The 23,571-nt window shown below is 37.6% G+C and overlaps 1 protein-coding gene across 1 annotated transcript in view; it reads left to right on the top strand.

Annotated features, from left to right (window-relative positions):
• The window catches only part of SLCO3A1 (solute carrier organic anion transporter family member 3A1), a 109,969-nt gene extending 87,792 nt beyond the window's left edge, over positions 1-22,177 (top strand). The window contains exons 8-10 of the mRNA XM_053461810.1: positions 5,545-5,720; positions 15,433-15,497; positions 21,205-22,177. Coding sequence (XP_053317785.1) covers positions 5,545-5,720; positions 15,433-15,497; positions 21,205-21,584 — 621 coding nt within the window. The 3' untranslated portion in view covers positions 21,585-22,177. The remainder of the gene's footprint in view (positions 1-5,544; positions 5,721-15,432; positions 15,498-21,204) is intronic.
• The last annotated feature ends 1,394 nt before the right edge of the window (positions 22,178-23,571 follow it).

Consider the following 23,571-nt stretch of genomic DNA (forward strand, 5'->3'; position numbering starts at 1 on the left):
TGTTTTGCACAAAACAGATTAGTCACGTTTCCGAAATCCTTCATTTTTGACTAAAAAAGATACAGGTAGTTTACATTTAATAAATGTAATTATGCTGAAATCTATGACAGTGACATTTCCCCTCTAAGGGATTCGCCATTGTGATGGTTTTCACGTCTTGTCTTGGGTTGTCCCATCCATTTTCTATTAAATTGAGATGTGTGTCAGAGTAACAATCATAGCCTCACATTTAGCTCACAGAAAATATTGGTTTAGTCTAATACTTTAGAAGATTGAATCACGCTTATTTCCAGACTATAAGATAAGTACTACAGGAAGAAATGCTCATTTTAAACACAGCATTAGCCACAGGAAGCAATTTCCTGCTTTCCATGTCTCCATTTTAGTGAGACAATTACAGACTGAAAATAAAAAGCGTGCTGATTCATTGATAAGTCTTTCATTTCCTATTCGTTAACAAGCGATTATTTGCTTTGAAGGTGTTTGCAATTTTTGAGACTGTCAATGCAGATCCAATTTACTAATTTTGCATTACAGCATTCAAAGGAGCACTTTTTACCCTAGACAACTGCCTAGGGTTCTTAACTGGTAGGGGGCACCACCATGAGGTTCTTCTCTGTGTGTAAGCAGGTCCATTCAGGAGCTGGAGACAGTATGCCTATGAGGTGCAAACAATGGCATAATACAATATCCTGAGGCCCTCTGCAAGCTGTGTTCAAAGCTTCTTCCCCATATTCAGGTCCTTGGGTCGTTTTGATGTCTTGGAACTTCTGTGTTGAATGTGTGAAGTGCTTTATGTGCAAATAAATTCCATTTTGCACAAAATATGAAACAATGGTAATATAATATTACAGACATCATTAACAGCAGATCAGGGCCAGTTTCAAAGGGCCCATTTCTGCCCGAAGAAGCCTCTTCTTACAATAATTTCTGATAGTTGCCAACTGCTCAAGGCCCTTTATACATACTGAATTGAATTTTGTGCTGATTCAAGTATAAAAAAACTGTTTTATCATAATCAGTGACATTCATAAAATTGTTCTAAGCCAAAGATGAGGCAACATCTTTTGATTTGGACTGTAAATAATTTATATGGAAACAGTTGAAATGAGCTGTTTTTTAAAACCAGCTTCCAGAAAATTCATGATAAATATAATTGAGTAGAAAGAACGAAGCTTTGGATTTCTAGGTGGATACAGTCAGATAAGGACACAAGGTGTGCTACTTTTGATCCCTTACTCACTGCACTTTGGCTTTCACTTATACCTGTACCTGCTACTATGCTACTTTAAGCATTGCATGCGTTTAGTGTTCCACCTATATAAAGGTATTGATCTTGTTAGATGTTATCCGTACAAGATACCATATTTTGCTCACCATGCTACTGAATCTGTTGCCATTCCCAGAATGGTCAATTCCCAGAGCTTTTTCTATGCAATGCTGATGAGAGTTAAGGCACTTTTAGACATAGTTATAAAATAACTGAATGTAGCGCTTTACATTTCGGTAAGCTTCTTTCTTAGAGCTTCTTCAGGTTCTTGAGAGTAAGATGTTACTTGCATTCAGGGCAATAAAGTTCTGGAATTCACTTCCTGAGGAAGTGAATTGAGGAGTTTCAATGCCTTTGGGAGAGACTTATTTGCAAGAAACAGCATATAGATCATTGTTTATTGTAGTGCCTGGGGAAACCTCTCAGCTAAGTAATGCCTACTTGAGAGCTTCATTCATTACTTGTACAGTGTGATTCATTATTTGTAGTTTGTGTTCAAATGATGTCACATCCTGATGCTTGGTGACATCCGGTGGTACATAGACAGTTAAAGGTGCTATTCTATGCACGCTACTTAATTTAGCACTTTATTAACTATATGTAGCATTAGGATCACCATTCCTAGTACTGATGAATGCCTGGACCACTTGTCATGTAACATAACAGCAAGTACAGGTTTTGTCATAGAAACCCCAAAGGCTTCTTAAAAATGCCATCTGTGTTGATTTTATGTATGGAATAAATGAATAAAATGAAATTAATGAAAATAAATGTTAAGGATTTCTTGCTTGGTATACCATACTTTTTACTATGCTCTTTCCCCTTACGAAGCTGATTGAGTTGAGGTAAAATGCGTGTCAGGATTATAATTCTCAGAGATTTGGGCATATTTAACCCTACCTTTGCAGGTTAGCTAGATTTTTTAGTTACTTTCCATTTGCTGAAATATAATCTCCTGTTGCTATAAGAATAGTGTAAATTTTTGTACAGCAGTTCCTGAGGGTTAGCTTGTTTCAATGTATCTTTTCATATTATTTTCAACTGTAGGTAGTGAATAGGGAAGGACAATGGTTCCTATTAGACTTGGGCGCCGGCCAACTCTTCGTGTTTGTCTTCATGGGGAAAAAAAATCAGAGATCAGAGTTCCCCGTGATCTCTGACAGCCGGGGAAGGTCTGCGCGATGGACGCAGACAACCCCCGCTGCTAAACGCACCTCCTCCCGGCTGCAGCGGAAGTTGTCTACGTGAATCGCGTAGAGCTCTACACGCTGCCCGGACTACGCACCGGGGACTCACTCAGAAGCTCCGGTAAGTTTGGAGGAGGGAGGGGGAGGGAGTGTTTAATGGGGGGCATAAGGCATTTCTGGAGGCAGAGTGCCTCCAGAAATGCCTTTTAACCCTCTATATGCCACTCTGCCTCCTGAAATGCCTTATAACCCTCTATACGCCACTCTGCCTCCTGAAATGCCTTATACCTCCCTATATGCCACTCTGCCCCATAATATGCCTTTTAACCCACTAAATGCCAGAGTGGCATATAGGGGTATAAGGCAATTCTGGAGGCAGAGTGGCACATAGGGGGTCAAAACTTTTTTCCTATAGGGTCATCTTATATTCAGGCTTTTTCTTTTTTTCATAAATTAATATTCAGATTTTGGGAGATAGTCTTATAATCAGGGTCGTCTTATAATCGTGCAAATACGGTACTTGTAGGGACAGTTTAATGTCACTGGCACTCCTACTATAGAAGAATGCATATTAAAGTATTCTGTTCGAAAACAAAACATAAAGCACTTACCTGGCACAGAATTCGCAGCCGTGCTGCAAAACCTTTCTTCCTTCGTGATCCAGCATTTCTTGCCTCTGATAGGCTGCTTGATGCTTTCAATCAGTTGCAAGCAAGTACTTCTATTGAAATCAATTAAACTGCTTGACTGCCACTGACAGCTTAAGCGGCAAATCAGTTGCAGGAAAGTGCTCTAATTGAAATCAGTGGGAAGCCTTTATACATGCGTACTGGAATCTAAATAGACTCCTGCATGCAGTGTTTACTAGACTTGGGCGCCGGCCAACTCTTTGTGTTCGTCTTCGTGGGGGGAAAAATCTTCGTATTCCGTGAATATTCGCCCGTTCCTGTCTTCCGATTGGTTGATGCCAGGGGAGGACCCTGCAGACAACCAGTAGAGTCGTTCGCACGGCCCCTTTAACCTCTGACGCCGAACCTACAGATTTTCGCTTCCGCCAACCCCTGCCATGCTGCGGAGATAAGGTAGGCTAAATGGTGAAGGGACCAGGAAGATTAGTAGACGAAGACTAACACGAAGCTTCTTCGTGTTGTGTGTCTTCGTCTTCGTGTACGTTTTACCGCCACTATCTTCGCTTCTTCGTTTCTTCGGGATGGACATAAAAACGCAGTCTTCATGTTCGTTTTCATGTTTGTCCGAAGACGAACGCACAAGTCTAGTGTTTACCAATGTCAGCGTTGGGGCTGACTAAAGGTGAGTACATCATGTGCAGAGAGATGCATTCAGCCAAATCTATTTTATGCAGGGCATTTAGCTTATGGATGAGGAAAGGGGCAAATGCACTTGCAAGATGGCACCACAGAGCTATTGTATGCATTAAAGTACCTATACTGTTTGTGTAACAGCACCTGATTTCCATACACAGTTCGTTTATATTGATTAATACACAAAGAGTATCTGGTAACTGTGAATACGTAATAGTCAACAGAATACTAAAAATACACCTTTGTTGTGTGCTCTGTAGAAAATGATATGGATGAAATTAGTTTACTTGAATGTCTCTAAATATAGTCTTACATGTATTGAACAAATCAAATTAATTAGTCTTTAAATATGTCTGGGTATTCTATACAGCAATACAACTATTTACAACATTCTAAATTAGCATGGAAATATTTTATCAAATTGTAAAAGATCAGTATAATGTGCAAATAAGAATTTCGGTATGTATGAAATAAGCTATATTTTGCAATAAAAATGTTTTTAGAAGATATATTAAATCTTTTTTTTATTTCATCTTCATAAATCTGATTTTGCAAGGATAATCTCTAAATTGTCTACTAAAGTTGATATCTTCCTTTTAAGTAATATTAAGAAATACTGTTTCTTGGATAATACTGTTCTTAAGGATGCCTTCTCAGAGATATTAAAATAATTATCTTTATGCATTAACATACTTTATGTTAACAATAGATGTACACAAACACTTTAGTAACTGTTTTATATGGTAAATGTACTTGGATAATTATTGTAATAAAAAAAAATAGTTTTATAGACATTAGTCAACAAAAGTAAAAAAGGTATTTGGTGAAAAGTTGGTCATAAAAGTCATGTCTACTGATATGTTTTTGCATAGCAAATACCTACACCTGGGTGATCATCACAAACTTTTCAGTTATAACAACAGCTATAGACATTGTATTCTCAATACATTAATATGATGTTAGTCTCCCCGTTTGCAGCTTTAACAATTCCCATTTTTCTGGGAAGGCTTTCCATAAGATTTTGGAGTGTTTATATGGGAATTTTTGCACATTCATCCAGTATCAGGCACTGATGTTGGACGAGAAGGCCTGTCCCGCAATCTCCATTCCAGTTCAACCCAAAGGTTGAGGTCAGGGCTCTGTGGTGGCTACTCAAGTTTTGCTGGTTACAAATCAGAACTAAAGAATGCGGTGATAACAAGGCAGCCACCTAATGACCCCATGTTACATTACTTTATGTACATTACATTTTTGTTGTCACGTAACGTGCGGCCGGGTGTATCCATCTGGGTGTGATGTTGTTGGCCATCGGCCCACAGGAAAGTATGCAAGTGGATGTAAAATAAAGTCTTGATTTATATTAGGTCTTCTCAGATGGTTCCTGAGAAGGTGAGGGGTTGATAAAATCCTGGAGATCTGTATTTGTTTTTATTATTTGCTTATAGGATTTAGCATTCTAAATTCATGACTCTATGGTGCTACCGAAGGTAAGTCCAGGATTTTATTGATGGTCAACTTTATTTTTTATTTTAGCTAATTGAAATGCAATGAAGCCTGTGAAAACCATTTGCTATATGTCAAATATATATAATATAAAATATTTTGTCTACAAAGTTTGAAGGGATATTGAGATATAAATTATTCAGGGGTTAATTGAAAGATTACTGTTACTTAAATACTGCTTGTCACATAAACTTGACTAATAGCTGTAAATGGAGGACTAAAAAAACTCGTATGTGACCTCTGCACTGTGCTTTTCATTTAGAATCTGGCTGGCTGTTTATGTCTCACTTCTGTCCCCGTGGAGAATACCACTGTGGTTCCTGGAAAATGTCCCAGTCCTGGTTGTCAAGAGGCTTTTCTCACTTTTCTTTGTGTGATGTGTGTCTGCAGCATGATTGGAGCCATGGCACAAACACCATCAGTTATCATCCTCATCAGGTGAGTTGCTTTAAGTCAATGCTTGCAAATTCGACACCAAGCTCACTATCTGGAATGTGTTGAACGCCTTCACTGTTTTTAGGATACTAAAATCTGCTCTCCTCCATTCTTTCAGATACGGCCTGCCTTAATTACACCTACCATTAGAATCTGTGCAATTGTGACCATTTTGTGGTGTTTTTTTACGAAGAATATTCTTTATCAGTGTTCATCTTCTATAAATGTATTTGTTGGCAGGGCATAGGTGGGAACTCTAAGGAGCATCAATAGAAGAATGCATGTGTCTATCCCTCTCTCGTCTCTCCTTCAGTACCTTTTCTCTCTCACCTTTCCCCCTCCCTTCTACAAAGAAACTCACACAGCACTCCCCCTTTTCCTCACACATTGAGCTTTTAGCTTTATGGCTGCTCGCACTCTCTCTGCGAGCTGCTGCTACTACTGCAGGGTCACATAATGCTTTCATCACTGGCATTCTGTTTGGTAGAATAAGAAAAAAAGTTTCTGGTGGGATTTAAGAATCCATTTCACCAACCAATTCATTATGTCAATTCTGCGCAATATTAAGCCCTTACCCAACAAAAACAGTAACTACATTATTGTTCGTTTTGTACATTGTAAATTTTCACGTTATTGGTTATCTTGCACGTGCCCCTATTATAAAAGTGCTGGCACACTATAAACAAACTGTAATGTAACAAAAAAGGTACAGATAATTTACAGCAATTATCTACTTTAAGATTCAGTTGATAGTGGTATAACAAACATTACCAGAGAAAAATCCAAATGATTATTCACTCACCAAATCTGCTCCATGATGCAAGGTCAAATGTACAAATAAATTCAGAGAGAATCAAAATGGAGAAATAACCCACAATCTAGAGCTGTTTAAGATACAACACACTGGTTCATAAATGTAACAAATAGAACCTTTGTTAAAGATTTAGAGCAAATTAGGCAGATGGAGAGGCACAAATAACTTGCTTTACTTATTATGCTTTTGCTTTGAGGCTGGAGTAGCCTCATTGAAGGTTCTGTATGGTCTCTGGAACCCTATACAGAACCTAGTTCTAAGAAGGGTCCATCCAATACCATTGTACTGCTGGATATGATGCCTATATGATACTCTATAGTCAATCATTTTCACTGAAAAACTATATAAAGGTTTTTATTTATTAAAAGCATTAGGCAAAAGTGTTAATAAAAGGGATCCAGGGATGGATTCGCTAAGACGTTATAATGTTTAAGGTAGATATCCAGTGGCGGTTGGTGGGTAATTCCAATCGGGGTTCACAATATATAAATTTTGAAAATGAAATGTACAATATACGACGTAATGTACAGGTTAAAATACATTTCCCTAAATTAATCCTAAAGACCCCATCAACCATAACGGCCCCTAAATTAACCCTAAAGAACCCCATTAACCATAACTGCCCCTAAATTAACCCTAAAAACCCCATCAACCATAACTGCCCCTAAATTAACCCTAAAGACCCCATCAGCCATAACTGCCCCTAAATTAACCCCCACCTCACCTCACTTTCAGCAGCCAAAATATTAAGTTTATACTTACTGTTAGATGAGTTGCTGAGCAGTGTGGATGCTATACGGAAAGAGGCGGGGCCACTTATCAGTGTGACTGCAGGGAGGGACTGGGAAGCAGAAAGGGGCGGGGTCAATCATCAGAATGACTGCAGGATTGCAGTCAGTCACTGGGGAGGGCGCGGAGACTCCAGGCTGGGCGGTGAGTTTGCTGACGACTGGGAGCTCCTCCTCCGCTCGCACATCTTTTACTGTGCGAACAAGGTTCAAATGGGTGGCTCAGCCGGTGCTTTAGCAAGCGCGGCAGCAATTGAGCCATATAGGGTTTTTTCCTATCGTACCTGCGATAGGCATAGTCAGGCTGCATCAGGGGACAGGAGGCTCCATGGCACGTGAACCCCAAAGCGCAAAAGGAAAAACATTTGCAAAATTCATCAAGAATCCATTTTAATCTAATTTGCATGTGCTCCTAAGGAAGAGCCTCCACTGTAGATATCTACATGTGCTCTTCCTTGGGGTATATTTTCTGGTTTTCTTTTTTCTTCTTTCTGAAAAATAATTTCTGTTAAGTGTAATTATTTAGCACAAGGTGTCAAAAATGCCAGTATGATTTGATTGGGTTTTATGTAAATTTACAGCTCGGTCCTGACAGTCCAACACTATACACTGACACCCAGACACACATGCTAACATCAAATACTAACACGCATACATTCATGATAACACCATACAGAAACACACACACACATGCTCACACCAAACACTCATGCACAGGCATGCTAACCCCATACACTTATACAACATACACATGCACGCACACTATACAGCATATCCAACGCACACCCACTGACTCTAACACTATATATATATATATATATATATATATATATATATAGTGTTGGGGTGTGTTTATATATGTATAGTGTAAGAGTTAGTGTGTATATTTCTGAAATACACACGCTGACTCTAGTACTTTATATACATTCTGACTAACACAACAGTTCTTACACACACAGTAACATGCAGGCATGCTTACATATAAACATTCTAACATACTTACACATATAGGAACATACCTACACACACAATATCATACTCACACACACTAACATGCTTAGACAGACTAACATCCTTACTTACACACACATAGTAACATGCACAGATACAACAACATACTTTCACACACTAACATACTTATTTTACACTTACAAGCACAAACTTACCCTTTGTTGGCTCACGAGGAGGTGGGCCTGTGCCAGCTATCATGCTCCCTCAAGGTCCTCACATGCTATATCTGAGCACCAGGAAATTACATCATATTCCAACCTACTACCACAGGGTCACATTATGGAAGTTATGTGACCCTGCTGGGCACTTCCCTAAGGCCAAGCAGAGGGCTAATTCCTGGCATTCTCCCTGGGACAGTTACCAGACATTGTGAAGGAATCTGTTATCTGTTATTCTGTGGAATATTACTATTAAACAGACTTGGGAGGGAGATTAAGTAAATGAAGGCACTGAACTAGACCTTGAATAATAGAAATCCCCTTCTAAGATACCCTATACTTGACTGCGAATAATTGTTTACCTTTAATAAAGTACAGTTGAATACATTTCCAAACCCAGTTATTCAGAAGATAAATCAGAAGTAATTTCCTAATGGCAACATAATTCTGGTAAAGGTCATATCATAGCAATATTATGTATGTATGCAATGAAAGACAGTATCTGGCTAATGTAACAATTTTTCAAACCACCATCAATATTTTACACTAATGCTATATCTGGATGAGCTGATTTATCTTGATGACTATAAGAAATAAGTTAGAGATAACATGATGATAAGGCATTTTAATACTTGGGGATGTGGCCAATCGTGATCAAGTATGGCTGCCTGATGTATAAGCTCTCTTCAAAATGGCCAATATCCTTATGTGGAAGGACTTTTCTATTATGCTCTCTCAGGCCCTCTCTAAATCTCTGAAATCTGTGGCCTATGGTATGACACCCTTAGGATTGGAGATTTAATGCTGAATATGGTTGACAGTCTGAAAGTTCAGTTGTCAAGTCAAGTTTTGCGGCTGCAGGAACTTTTGCCATCTATTTGATGACTTCGTAACCATGGGAGGCAAAATAATTTAAGAATCTGTGGGCTCCCTGGGTCGGAGAGATCTTAAGATATCAGGCTGATGCTCATCAAGATACACCTCATGATATCAAATTTGAAAGGGCATAAAGAGCACTGCAACCACATCCAGGCCCATCACACTTGCTGAGCAGCATCATTTGATATGTGGTTAAGGAAGGCATCTGCTCCCATGGGCTAAGATCTCTGCGTTATTTTCTCCTTTTTCTGTTTTGTTCTTTTCTGCAGCTAATTTTCTTCCATCTAAAATTCCCTACTTCATCCTCTATGGATTTATAATAGGTATAAATAGGTCTTTGACTCCTGTGTGAGAGAAGAGTCACCATTTTGTATCCTAGGTAGGCTCATTTTCCATTAACCCCCCTGGTGGTTGCCTTCACTATACTGTTCATTGACTTACTACTTTTTAGCTGTGATATTAACAGGTAAAAAGTTTTGTTGTATATATGTTTCCTTCTGACAGGACTTTTACAGGCTCCCATTACTGTGAGCAGCAAGTTGACTTCATAAACTCAGTAGTAGGTATGTTACAGAGACTATATTGTCTCTTAATTAAGGCTAAGAATGGGATTATGAGGTTACATAACAACATTCTCTCGATTTATTGCTTAAGTATGTTCTTTATGTACATCTGTTTTCTTTCTATTGGTCCATGGGATATTGTTCCCCTTTCCCCAAACATAAGTAAGTCTTTTGGATTCAAAACTAGGAACGGGGTATCCCCGTTTTCCTAGTAGAGATGGTTTGGCATGTTGATTGACCCCCCTCCCTGCCCCCTTGGCTTTTCTATTTTCTATTTCTAACTCATTTCCTTGTCTCCCCTTTCCTTAATGTTTTGGCTCTATTTAAAAAAAAATTATTTACTGAGATGTGAGATTACTGTGAGATTGCTATGATGTCCACTCAGATGGCAACTTCAACCTCTGTGTAAATTCCTTAAAATTCTTAAATCTTATCAAATATATATATATATAAAAAAAGGTTCAAAATTCTGCCATCAACGTTGCCATCAGCTAGCCAGGGCTCTCAGTCGGGCTCAACCATGGACAGATAGATTGCTGCTACTACAACCCCGACTAGTAGTTACCTACTGAAAAATGGAGCAAACTATTAAGATTAACATGCCCAATCAAAGTCCAGGCCCAGGTGACTTTACATTTAAATGTTTTAAAAATGTCCAGAAAATTCTTCTGCCACCTGGCCACTGGGTTTTACGTTGTTCTTACCAACCAGTTAGATCATCAGGAAAATATCTGGAGCAGTGCAGGAGTATGGAGTAGATATTTAATAGATTTAACTTTCCTATTGTATTTTCCATAAACATGCTTAAATGGATCATTTCCATTCCTAGCAAGCAATTTTCCCATCAACAATTGTATTATTGGTATGTATCATACCGCTGAAAGTAAATATACAAACTAGCTATACAAACCAAAGTGACTGTGGCTGGTGGAGACAAAAAACATGTAAGTGATGACTTTGATACAACAGTGGTCCTCATGATGCTCGGTAATTTAGGATTACATTTCAAGTGAAGAATGTGGGTATTTTTCCAAGCCATCTGATAAAAAATGGTTCACAGTATCTAGGCAGAAAGGGCCACTTGGCTTCATGATGTATCAGAAACAATGATTCAGTAACAGTTATTTTTCTCTATGTCGAGATGTTCTAAATATGGGTAAGAATTGACAGGAGGGGACACATAATTAGATCTCTGCCCATTGCTCGCTAGAGCCTTGAAGCAGCCCTGGGGTGATTTACAGATTATTGAAATATGCCAAATTCTCATTCCTTCTCTCCTCCTTTGGAAACAGAGGCTGAAGAAAGGCGTTGAAATGCAAGGAATGACCTTCCCTGTCTCTGTATCTGCCTGTCACCTATTGAACTAATCAAAATGAACTGGAGAAAGCAGACTATTCAAAGCTGTGCAGAGTGCCAAGCAGATGTGCGTACGCCTGCAAAGAGATTGAAAAGAATGACTCACCCAGTGGGATACATGCAAACATAAACATGCTGTTTCAATACCCTAATACACTCACACTTACAAAAAGCACTCATCATTTAGATATGTGTATGAGTGCATTGATATGAGATTATGTGAAAAGACGCATCATTTGGGATTTATGTAGAGTCTAAAGGGAAATGGGCACTGTAGAAATGCAATATCATCATCTTGGTCTTTATAATCCTGACTGACCTATAGCTCTCAAGCCATTTTGGATCAGAATTCTTCTTGTTGACAATAAACACAGATTGCAAATAATACTTGCCATGTATTCATATGCAGCTGCCACCTGGGTCTGAATTATAACGAAGCCTGAGAAATCATACTGTCATCAACAGTAAAGGTTCTTGCATATCCCAATGCAATGATAAAAATATGTTAATATACATCAGAAATGAAGCAACGCTCGGAAGCAAGTCTGGGCGCATGTGCCTGTTTTAGTTGGTGCATGTAAAAGAAGACATGCAAAGTAGCCACAGTATCGCACCACAATTTAGTTGGTAAACCTGACAGAAATGTGCAAACTGCAATAGTGACAATGTACTGTAAGAATGATTTGGAAGAGTGCACAAACAAGCCAAATACATTAAAGTGGTGTCTAGAAAACACAACATAATGAACTGCAACATCATAAGTGGTGGTATCACATCTGCAACAAAAAAAATATAGTAATTACATTTATACATATAATTATGCTACAAGCCTAATATTCAACATTGAGCCAGTCATGCACTTTCGGTACCTTTAGTTACCACCCATAATGTGTAAAAGAAATGATACCCCAACTCGAAGTCTCACGTTGTCCGTAGACTGGTGAGGCATTACATATGATCAGAACTCATTCCCCTGGCAGGTGATGTCATCACTGAACCATGGCTCTTTGTTCATGCGGATGACAGAGCGCGGCCGCCAACATCAGGAAAAAAGGCACGACCTCAAAATGATGTAAAAGCACAATAAATGTCACTTTTTTCCCCATTAAAAAAGGTGACTGAGCATTTAAACCATCACACGGGCTCCAATAAATTCTACTTCTCTGGTGATAGCTAATTCTTATTAGTCTGACATCGCTCCTGCTGCTGGCATTGAAAGGGTTAATGCTAATATACTGCCAGCCTGCAGCAAGACCAGTATCATTAACTAAGGTCTAGACTGATTTGCTTCCAAGTCCCATGGGAAGAAAGATGATTACAGGGGCGTTAGAAGGCCGATACGCCCCCCCCTCCTTTTAGACTGAAAGCCTCAGCAAATCTCCACTTATGAAGAATTGTGTATACCTGCCCACACTATATTTCAAACCATGTGAGCTGTGCTGATTCAATAGAGATTTCGAATGACAAAGGCTTGTCAATGCTATAAAGCTCTTTCATGCTGACATTTCGCTCTGGATTTCAATAGCTTGTATGGGATTCACTGTATGTCGTGTTAACATTTTATCGTGATCGTCATTATAGCACTTATAAAATTCACAACACTTGAGAGTTTTAAAACACATAAGGGTGACGGGAGATTGCGTATGGAAGCTTCAGAAATGTTGATAATGAATATTACAGCAATTTTTACTGTTTCGCCTTCAAACCAAGACTAAGAAATTCTGCTAAGAACCTATAATAATACCCCTGGTGCTTGTGTCGCAAAGTTATTAAAGGCAAAGTACATAACAGTATCTTTGGCAACAAAGCATTTCAATTGATATATCTAATGTTTTGTTACAATAGCCAAGTGATCCGTGTTCAGCTGTATAGCTGTTTCTATCTGTGTCTTTTTGAATTTGCATTGTCATAGATCTCTTGCCTTTATCATACCCCTCAAGCTCTGCCTTCGCCTTTACAATGATTAATGCATGATGAACCCCTCTCCCCAGACATGCCGTTGCCAAGCAGACTGCGACTGTATTTTTCAGACTTTTATACAAAGCTCTCCCAGATGTACTGTACGTATACAGCAGTGTCTGGATCAGCATTGCTGGCTAAGTATCACGGGTGATCTAGTCCGGTGGCAACTAGAGGCAGTTGTCCCTCACCCCTAACATTGATTGTAAGGTATATTGATATATATATATGCATTTTTACAGTGAAAACATGATTACAAGATTAATAGTACATTGTTTTTACTACATTGATTTTTATAAAATATTTAAAAAATAAAATAATAAAATATTCCTACAGATATGATTAAGATGGGTTTTTGCTAACACATATAAATAATAAGTTATGCTTAACATATATGTGAGCAGTGTTTAATCCCCATATGTGATCCTTTCTGCAATCATTGCAGCAAATTGTAAAGACAAATGCAGGATCTGTTATGGGTCTACACTTAACATATAAAGCAATTTGTAAATTAGACCCTCAAAATACCATTTGAACTCCACATTTGGTGATTGTTTGTCTAGCGCAATGTATAGATCAACATTTTTATTCTATTGGACTGTAAACAGATTGCAGGTCCATTTTAAATGACATTGGTGGTATGGTAAGTATTTTTACTTAGGTACTCATTGTTGTATCTTCAAATTTTTGTATATTTAAAAGCAGAGTTGAGTAATACACGTGCTTAACCCAGCTTTGAAATGAGCTTCTGAAACATGGATTAGAATTTTGCCCATTTACTGAAAAAAATATGGCTTGGTGGCCTTCACGTATATATAAGTGACCATTACAAAACAAATTTGATATATGAACTATTTATATTTAGCTGTCATGTCTGTTTGCAAACTCCAACGGTAAGAAATGTAAGAGGAGTGTTTCTGTTTATTTTATTTACATTTTTATTTTTACTTTTGAGCAAATTACCGTTATTATTCTCAGCAGCATACTGGTTCTTGAAACCCCTTGCTACCAAATTGCTTTCTTGCGGGTTTAATGTGAGGAGTAGCACAGAATGTCCACAGTTCCAAAACATAATGACTTACTTTTTCATTTCCCACTGACACCATTAGCAGGTGTTAACAATGCTGCTAAATTCCAGAGCTTATTATGCAGCTCCAGATGTAATTATTTCTCGCACATGAAGCTGCAACAGCTAAAAACCCTTTAATGATTTTTGAAGAGGTAACAGCACCACCCTGATTGGCAGCAAAGTGTCACTGAAGGGTCCATTAATTAAAGCAGAGTAATAACACAATCATTCCTTTTTATATTTGTTCTATCTTCTGTACTCCACTTATCTCTCTATCTCTGCCTCTTTCTTTTCCCTATTCATGTCATGTCTTGTTCCTTTCTCTTTGTCTCAACCTCACATTGTCACCTCTTTTGTCTCTTTCTTTCTGTGTGCATTTTCTTTTTCCTTCCTTCCTTTCAGCATCTCTCTCTCTCTCTCTCTCTCTCTCTCTCTCTCCCTCTCCTATCTCTTTTTCACTCTTTCCCTCCTCCTCTCTTTCTCTCCCTCCTCCTGTCTCTCTCCCTCTCTCCCTCTCTCTCTCACTCTCTCACTCTCTCTCCATTCTCTGTCTCTCTCCTCTTTCTCTCTCTCCCTCCTCTCTCTCTCACATTACTACAGGTGGGAAGTCTATTCCACATGCCATTTTCTGGTCTGTAGGCATCTGGGTTTTTTCAGTTACAAGTTAATTGGTACAGCCCATATACGGTGTCCAGAGCTTCAGCTTGTAGTGAGGTCTGCAGGAGTTGTGATTAGAGCGGTGGAGGTTATTAAAGAGGGACTTGAGGGATAACCAGGATTGCCGGAATAACCCTGAAAATATTTCAGTTTAATACTTACTATAAAGACTCTTGGCTATGGCTTGGTAAGATGCATAAACCAGAGCAAAGTACTTTTTGTCTGTGGCCTTTGAGCACTGGGGTTGTACAGCACTAGCATAGACTAAACTTACTGAGTTCAGTGGTAGGTTGGTGGGGATCCGCATTTTGGTCACTGGACTCAGCAGTTTATCATAATGAATTGGTTGCCACTGGACTCTGCAACTCACCATACTGAATTTGCTAGCAGGGTGCAGCTAAATTACTTTCTACTTTCTGTTCTTATTTTCTTAAATCTCACAATCCAATTTTTTTCCACAGGGCTGTAAGTCCGGAACTAAAGTCGTACGCACTGGGAGTTCTTTTTCTTCTTCTACGCTTAATAGGTAAGACTTTATCGCTCTTGGGTATTCATTTCCTTGATGCGTGTATGTTAACACATATAATAATTATTTTTAAGGTCTTATATTTTAGATAGAGTCTCAGTGTCAAACATTATTTTATTACATTTCTCATATGATAGTATTTGAGCCTCCCAGCTACTTTATTGATACAAGTTCTACTCACCTCTGGCACAGGTGTCATCTATGAAAATAATACTTGAGATTGGTGTTGCAAACAGGCAAGACAGACTGTTATTTACTAATTCAAAAGTGTCAGCACCAAGTGTAAACCAAGCTGCTCCACACACCTCTAGTGTCTCAGACTGGAAGGAAATTAAAAAGATGTGCGAAGAAGTAGCAGGGTATGCTATTGCACCATATAGTAGAGAGATAAATATTATAAGCACTTACCGTGTGTAGACGGTAGAGAAATATCCAATGTGACTGTCAATGTGTATATGTAAAAAAATAGAAAGAAAAACTCATTGGGCAATTTCCCCAAGTTCTTACATTGGTAAAAGTCTTAACTAGCAGCAAGGAGTCCATCTGTCATCCCCCCTCTGTTTCAGGGCAACCAGTGAAGAAGTAACAACAAGCACTGTAAATAATGAAGTAAATAGACCAAGAAAACAAATAAAATGCTCATTACCACACAATGCTTTTACCCCCTTTCTGGGATTCCTCAATTTTACAGATTATTTTCCAACCATAGATCACTTTAATGCTTTAAAAATGATTGTTTCTTAATGATTACTTTTTTCTTAAGGGGTCAGAGGTTTTTTTTTATGATAGATCAAAAAGCTCATAGCAGAACAAACATTTTAGCTTTTAGATGTAGATCTAGCCAAGTATGTGTGAATTTTTTTTATATCTCAATTTTATTAGAAATCAATAAGAAGCCACATTTTCTAGTTCTGCTAGAAGCGTTAATTGTTATTTTGATTTTTTTTCTATATCTGCAAGTTCATTTGGAATCAAAAGTTTTTTTTTTAGTAAATCTACAAAAAATCCAAGTAGAAAGAGGGATTTTTTTTGCAAATGTATCTTCTGTCTACTTTTTGCATGTAAATTGGCACACTTTTTGAGTACAAATATAAGAATTGTTTTTCAATGAAACAAGTTCAGAAACCTTTAGTGTATAACTGGCAAATGCTGTTTTAGTCAAAGTTGATACCTTTTATTAGGCCAACATGAAAAATGTAGCCTTACATTAGCTTTCGAGACCTTGAAGGTTTCTGGCAAACCTCCTAAAATGATTCAGCCTAGCTTAGTCCTGTCCTACTTTTTAATATGGATGCCTATATATCATGGAGCAGAATAGACTCTGAAGGGAGAATTAATTGGTTTAATGTAAACGTTGTATTTCTAAGCAAGTAGTTGTAAAATGTATTAACTGCTTAAGTCTCCTTAGAACGTACCTGTACATCCTTAAAACTTGTGTCAAGAAGCCCATTAGGACCTAAAGGTACACCCTAACTTTGTTGCAGTGATGGGGGCATCTCCCTGCCTCTACATGGGAGATCAAGCTGTGTATCGACATCCTGGACACTCTGTTGGCAGAAGCCAGAATTGCTAACATCTAAAAAAAAATTGACCCTTAGCCCTTCCACAATAAGTGTAAATTTAAAAAAATTAAAAAATTAAATAAAAAAAAGTCAATAGTATTAAAAAATATATAATATGGGGTAATATGTAAAGCATGGATGGGGCCCACTGAAACAAATATATGTACTACTGTAATCAGATGTTCCTGAACATTAATTGGGTCATTGTTGAACTGTGGCACCTACAGTACAGAAGAACATTTATGCAAAATGCATTTTTTTCTATTTTAGTATCTTTTTTTCATAACTAATAATTATCATTTTTCTATCATTTATATTATTATGTATTTCAATTATTCTAAAAGAAGCACATTATTCTCCTGGAACAAAAATATGTATCAATTGTGTGGGTTCATCAAATATGGAAAAAGGCAATCATGGTCTAACAAACATATGGTGAAAACTAGAAAAATATTTTGGTCCCTTAGTTATGAAAAATGCACAGCAAACAACTTTTTTAATGAGAAACTAACATATCCCGTGCTATCTCGTGATCTAACTTTTACACCTATATCCAATATATTGCAAATGTGCAATCGCGGCAAAGAAAAAATAACTTAAGTCCAAGTTTTCTGGAATACAAAAGCAATGACAAAAGATGTGTGAACAATCACACCATACAAACTAATGTCTGGTGCCAGAAAAACCCAACATATGCCACCGCCACATCCTTAGTGAGAGCATCCCATCCACAACAGCATGTAAAGCATAAATTATGCACCCTCAGGGTTTCATTAGTTTTTCAGACCATTGGTTAGTCTAGAGACTGTTAAACAGATGGAACAGAGGACACATTTCACTTATTTACAAGATGAGGCAAATATGTATTGTACATGAAACTAGGGTTTGGGAATTTCTGTTGGGTACAGTTTAATCTGAGGCTTTTCCCCAATCTTGATCCTGTGAGGGTGATCTGTACAATTGTAATAACTGAGCAATCATTTTCAAAACAAATTGAGAATGATAATGATGGTAGTGACAGTTATTTACACAAAGCCCTTGAATATTAGTTTTCACCAGCATTTTAGTATTCTGATGAAATTATTATTCATTTCTCTAATACCCATTGTAATTATACTAATGACTCTGTACAAAGTAAATATGCAATTATATGTCAACTCTTGTGTAGCCAGACAATAAATTTATGGGAAGTTTTATGCCTAGGAAAATGCTTTGTGTTTCCAAACATCAGTGCCTGTGGGTCATTGTTAAATTATAAAATGCCTCAATGTTGTGAAAACTTTCATAGACCGGAGGTTTCAGAATAAAAAAAAAATCATCTTCCTCAAACTACTGAATTACCATTATGCATGTCTGATAATTAATTTCATCCTTTTGATTTTAGAGGAGAAGTACCATGAAATAAATGAAGTGTGATATAATGTCCAATAGTGTTGAATAGTTTTTTTTTATATTGTTGCGGTAATTTAGTGGAAACCACCATTGTATGTAGTCATAAGCTTACGCGGGGAACTATCCAGATTTCCATAGTGCTACTTCCCCAGGTCACTTCTCTCTTCCTATGGGCAGAGTGAGCAGCATTTGGTCATGGCCACTCTCCACCTACTTGTTCTACTCAGGTCTGTCTGGAGCTAGCCCTGCCCTTATGCACAGCTAGCCCTGCTTACATGACCTGATAGCACTTGTGAAGCTACTCCTGGTAGCATGCCCTGGGAAGCTCCCAGGTTTGGTCATATCATATCCTTCACTCATATGTTTGTGTTGTTCTGCGGCAGCACTTATGAAATCAATGATCCAGTACATGGTACCAGTCAAGTAGAACATGATTCATGGAGGGACAAAGGACAGGAGATCAAAATGCTTTGCATTGCATTGCCAATGGACAAGTAACCCAGGACAGCAACAGGGGCAGCTCATTGGGCAATGTGAAGACGAAGTTCTCATGTACTTAGTTTGAGGGAGGTTTCTTTGGGGGCATGCACATGGCTTTTGCAAAGGACTAGAGGGGGATTAGGCCCAGTTTGGTCATATCATATGCTTCATTCATATGTTTGTGTTGTTCTGCGGCAGCACTTATGAAATCAATGATCCAGTACATGGTACCAGTCAAGTAGAACATGATTCATGGAGGGACAAAGGACAGGAGATCAAAATGCTTTGCATTGCATTGCCAATGGACAAGTAACCCAGGACAGCAACAGGGGCAGCTCATTGGGCAATGTGAAGACGAAGTTCTCATGTACTTAGTTTGAGGGAGGTTTCTTTGGGGGCATGCACATGGCTTTTGCAAAGGACTAGAGGGGGATTAGGCCCAGTTTGATGAATCCATTGGATAACAGTGGGAATTCTGTACAGATTTCAGTTGGTAAATGGTGATATTATCCCTTCCAATCAATATAGTCTTTGTAAAGCAGCCATCTAGAGGGGAGTAAAAAAAAACCAGATCAAGTCTAAAGTGATCCAGTGTTTCATCAAGAATGGTATCTTAAAATCTTACAGAGAAGGACACTTTGGGTTTGTTTGAAATAATCTGTTCTGTAGTGGTGATGAGCTTTTTTGTAAAATGCTTTGTTCCAAAGACCACGTTTTATGAAACATTAAAGCTCTGCATAATATAATAATTTAGAGTGTATAAATTAGTGAGACTGAATCCAAATTGCTGGATATTAACGAGAGCTGGCAGGTCTGACACCACGACAAGCTTCTGTATCTGGCAGTCATGACAACTAGGTCACCTACTTCCAGCTGCACAGAATTCACTCTGGGGACCTAAAGATATTTAGCAGATTAGGAACTAGTTTTATTCTCCGTCATGAGTTCTTCCGTCTAAATGAATAAGAAATCTTGGTAATTTCCTTTCCCATTATCTTTCTTACGGAGCCAGATTTTCCTTGGTTTTATTTACAAAAGATGACAAAGTGGTGCATTACTGATTCAGCTGAAGGCAAACTTGATGCTGTTGTCATTTGTATGCATCGCGTGAGTAAAACAGTTAAATGGGTAGCTATTTAGGAGAGTTAAAGTAGGGAAGGAAACCATTTTCCTTTAATTAAGTATCTGAGCTTCTACTTTGATCATTATAAGGATGATAAGAGTACATATGGCTGTGTGTCTTGCTCAACAGCTCTGAGACAGAACAGCACTAATGAGCTGCAAGGAAATTTCCATTCCAACACAATGGTATTATTTCTGCAGGGTGTATTGAAGAGAAATCTCTGCTTTGGATACATGTAATTGAACCGTATTCCCTTGCAAGCACCTTCTGCAATGAACATGTTAATAACTATACATTTTGAAAGGTTAAAGGCATCATTTTTTGACAATTTGCCCTTTGTACACGTTTTTACGTATACACGTATACAGATAAAATAAGTTTTGAGATCCCTAAAGAACCTCATTACAGATTTCGTGACATAAATGAATTATGAAGACTCTGGGAAATTCAGAGGCTTATGACTTTGTGACTTCCTTTTAATACCAATGTATACGGTTGGTTATCTTCTATTTTCTACAAATGTTTTTTCTATTATGAAAAATCTATATATGAAAGCTGGGCTGGATATCTATTTCAGGCACCTATGGGCACAGAAAAGCACTGGTGCCTCTACACCAGGACTGTTCGACTCTATAAAAAAAAAAATATATATATATATATATATATATATATATATATATATATATATATATATATAGACATGATTTTGGAGAAAGTATAATTATTAGACTGGATCATATACTGGATTCGCTTGGCACAAATACTACAAGCACCACATCTTCAAAAACTACCTCACTGGCTCGAGTACAGGCCGCACCCGAGTATAGGCCGCACCCTAATAGTTAGGTGCTTTTTTAAAGAAAAAATGTAATTTAAAGTGTAATAGATATGCTGCCACTCTGCCCCCCGAGATATGCTGCCACTCTGTGTGTCCCCCGAGATATGCTGCCACTCTCTCCCACTTCTCACAATGGCATTTCAATGTGTTGTTCCGCAGGATGTTGGGAGTTTAACAGCATTAGAAACACCGTTTTTGAAAGGCAGATGCCAACTGTGCTTCCCAGGAAACTATCTGGCAATTATTGAATGTCCACAATTGTTTCCATAGTAAAACAGCAGTTCGATTGACACATTATTCTATGTTTTCCAGGTTTTATTCCTCCACCACTTATCTTTGGAGCTGGAATCGATTCCACCTGCCTCTTCTGGAGCACCATTTGCGGGGAGCAAGGAGCTTGTGCGCTGTATGATAATGTTGCCTACAGATACCTATATGTTAGCATTGCTATAACTCTTAAGTCCCTAGCTTTTATCCTGTATACAACCACCTGGCAATGCTTAAGAAAAAACTATAAAAGATATATTAAAAACCATGAGGGTGGGCTCAGTACAAGTGAGTTTTTTGCCTCTACGTTAACCTTAGATAATTTAGGACGAGACTCTTTGTCCCAGAACAAGACTCAAAGGACAAAATTCATCTATAATCTTGAAGATCACGAATGGTGTGAAAATATGGAATCTGTTTTATAGTAGAAGACAGGTGGACTTCGTTGTTCATTGAAGATACTTTATTTTTGTCTTGTTTTTAAATGAAAAAAAAACCAACATTGCTTCTTTCATATTCGTCCTGAAATGACTATGGGATGGTCTAACAGAAACAAAAGAGATGACACTTTTAGATTCTAAAGACCTCCAACAGCTGGTCTTCCTTCAAGGACGGCTTCTGCTTCGAATACCAAGAATTGTTTTGATGCTTTTAAGTGCCAGAAGGATGTGACACAATGCTTTGGAACTTTGGTTGATGTTGCTCTCCGAAGACTTTGTAGTTGACAGAAGTGGATACTAAGTCAACCAAAGGCATGAATCTGGTATAGACCATAATAAAGTGCATTGCTTCATACTGATCCATCCAACTACAACCCTTTTGCTGGGTAATAGCTAAAGTACAATATATATTCTCTCAAACATCATCTGTGGCATAGATCGGAATAGGAGCCCAAGATTACTAAAAAAAAAAAAAGCTTTTCCCTTCATAACATTTATTACAGTTACTCTAATTAGATTCTGGCTTCTTATTCTGTAAAAATGTTACGTGTACCCTTAGTCTTTAGGAAAAGTGAAAAAAAAAACAAATAAATCTCAAATAATCTACTGAAAAATAATATTATAATATATAATTTTTACTTAATAAGAGTAATTTAATTCAAAATTTAAATTTTTAAAACTAATTTATTTTCCTTATTATTATTTCTTTGCTAAAACTGTTGGCAAGCCAAGTGTGAATGGACATGTCTGCATATAACAAAAAAAAATCAGTTTAAATTGATGACCTGTTATTAATTTCAAAAGTCTTAACGTTAATCAATACAGCTTAAAATAACTTTCTGCATTTACTTTAATATATTTAATAATAGTTTCAGCCTTGCTGTATATTATTAAGTATTTATTTTGGTCATTTTAACATTATCCAGCGCTGCGAAATATGAAGGCGCTATATAAAACAATAAATAATACCACTAATAATCATCCATTTTTAAAATGAGTTACATTAGATGTGGGTACTAAAATATTTGTGCTATTAAAGGGGAACTGTCACATTGAAGATTTTCCCAAATCCTAATTATTGCTCTTATGTATATCTACTAATCATGGGTTCATTTAATACGAGTTATACATTATTTGGTGATATTCTTATGGTTATTGTTGAGTTGGTCACTTGGCTGGTCTGCTTTAACATGGATGGAGATATTTTGTTTATGTAAAATAGAAGTTTTTTTCTCCTAAAAGGCAAACAGAAAATCTTATTTATGAAAAAAGACCGTGCCATAAGTGAGTAGGTTACAATTACACATTGTAATTCAGTTAATTAACACACATAGGTGTCTCTTCAAATCATACAGTTACGACATACGCAGAGAATTCTGTAAAGTATATTGGCTGCTATTTGCATCAAAGACATGAATAGGGAAAAATGTTTTATCGAGCACTTTGTGGTGCCAACTCTTTAGCATTGCATTACTAGTAGCCAGCATGGTTTCTGAAAACATCTGCTCAATTCAAATGCATTGTGTGATTTAGAACTATTGTAAGGGATTTTTTATTTAAAACTAGGCAACTTTTTTGGTAAAAAAATAAATCAGTCATGCATACATTTTTTTACATTGCATTAGTAGGTGAAGTGGGAGTTCCATTCTTCAACAGGTTCTACCTGCATACCCTAAATTCAACAATCTCCGTCCAGCCACTTCTCCCACTCGACAAACCTTTTTAATGATAAGAAAATGTTTGTTCTAAGAGCCTACCAAATGTTCCTGGTGTGCTTTCTCGACATCAAAGGGTGTTTACTACTTATATATAGGGCTGGATTCTCCATAAGGTTAATTTTTTTTGTTGGAGTGCTAAAGGTTGGAAAATGGAGAGGCTTGGTAATAGCCGTGCTTACTCCTATTTATTTTTCACCCATGCCCATACCTGGGAACTTCTGGGCTCCAGCTACCCAGAGCCTTCCCTTGCGGGA

The sequence above is a fragment of the Spea bombifrons genome, chromosome 4 (genome assembly GCF_027358695.1).
Source record: "Spea bombifrons isolate aSpeBom1 chromosome 4, aSpeBom1.2.pri, whole genome shotgun sequence".
In the NCBI taxonomy this organism is placed as follows: domain Eukaryota; kingdom Metazoa; phylum Chordata; class Amphibia; order Anura; family Pelobatidae; genus Spea; species Spea bombifrons.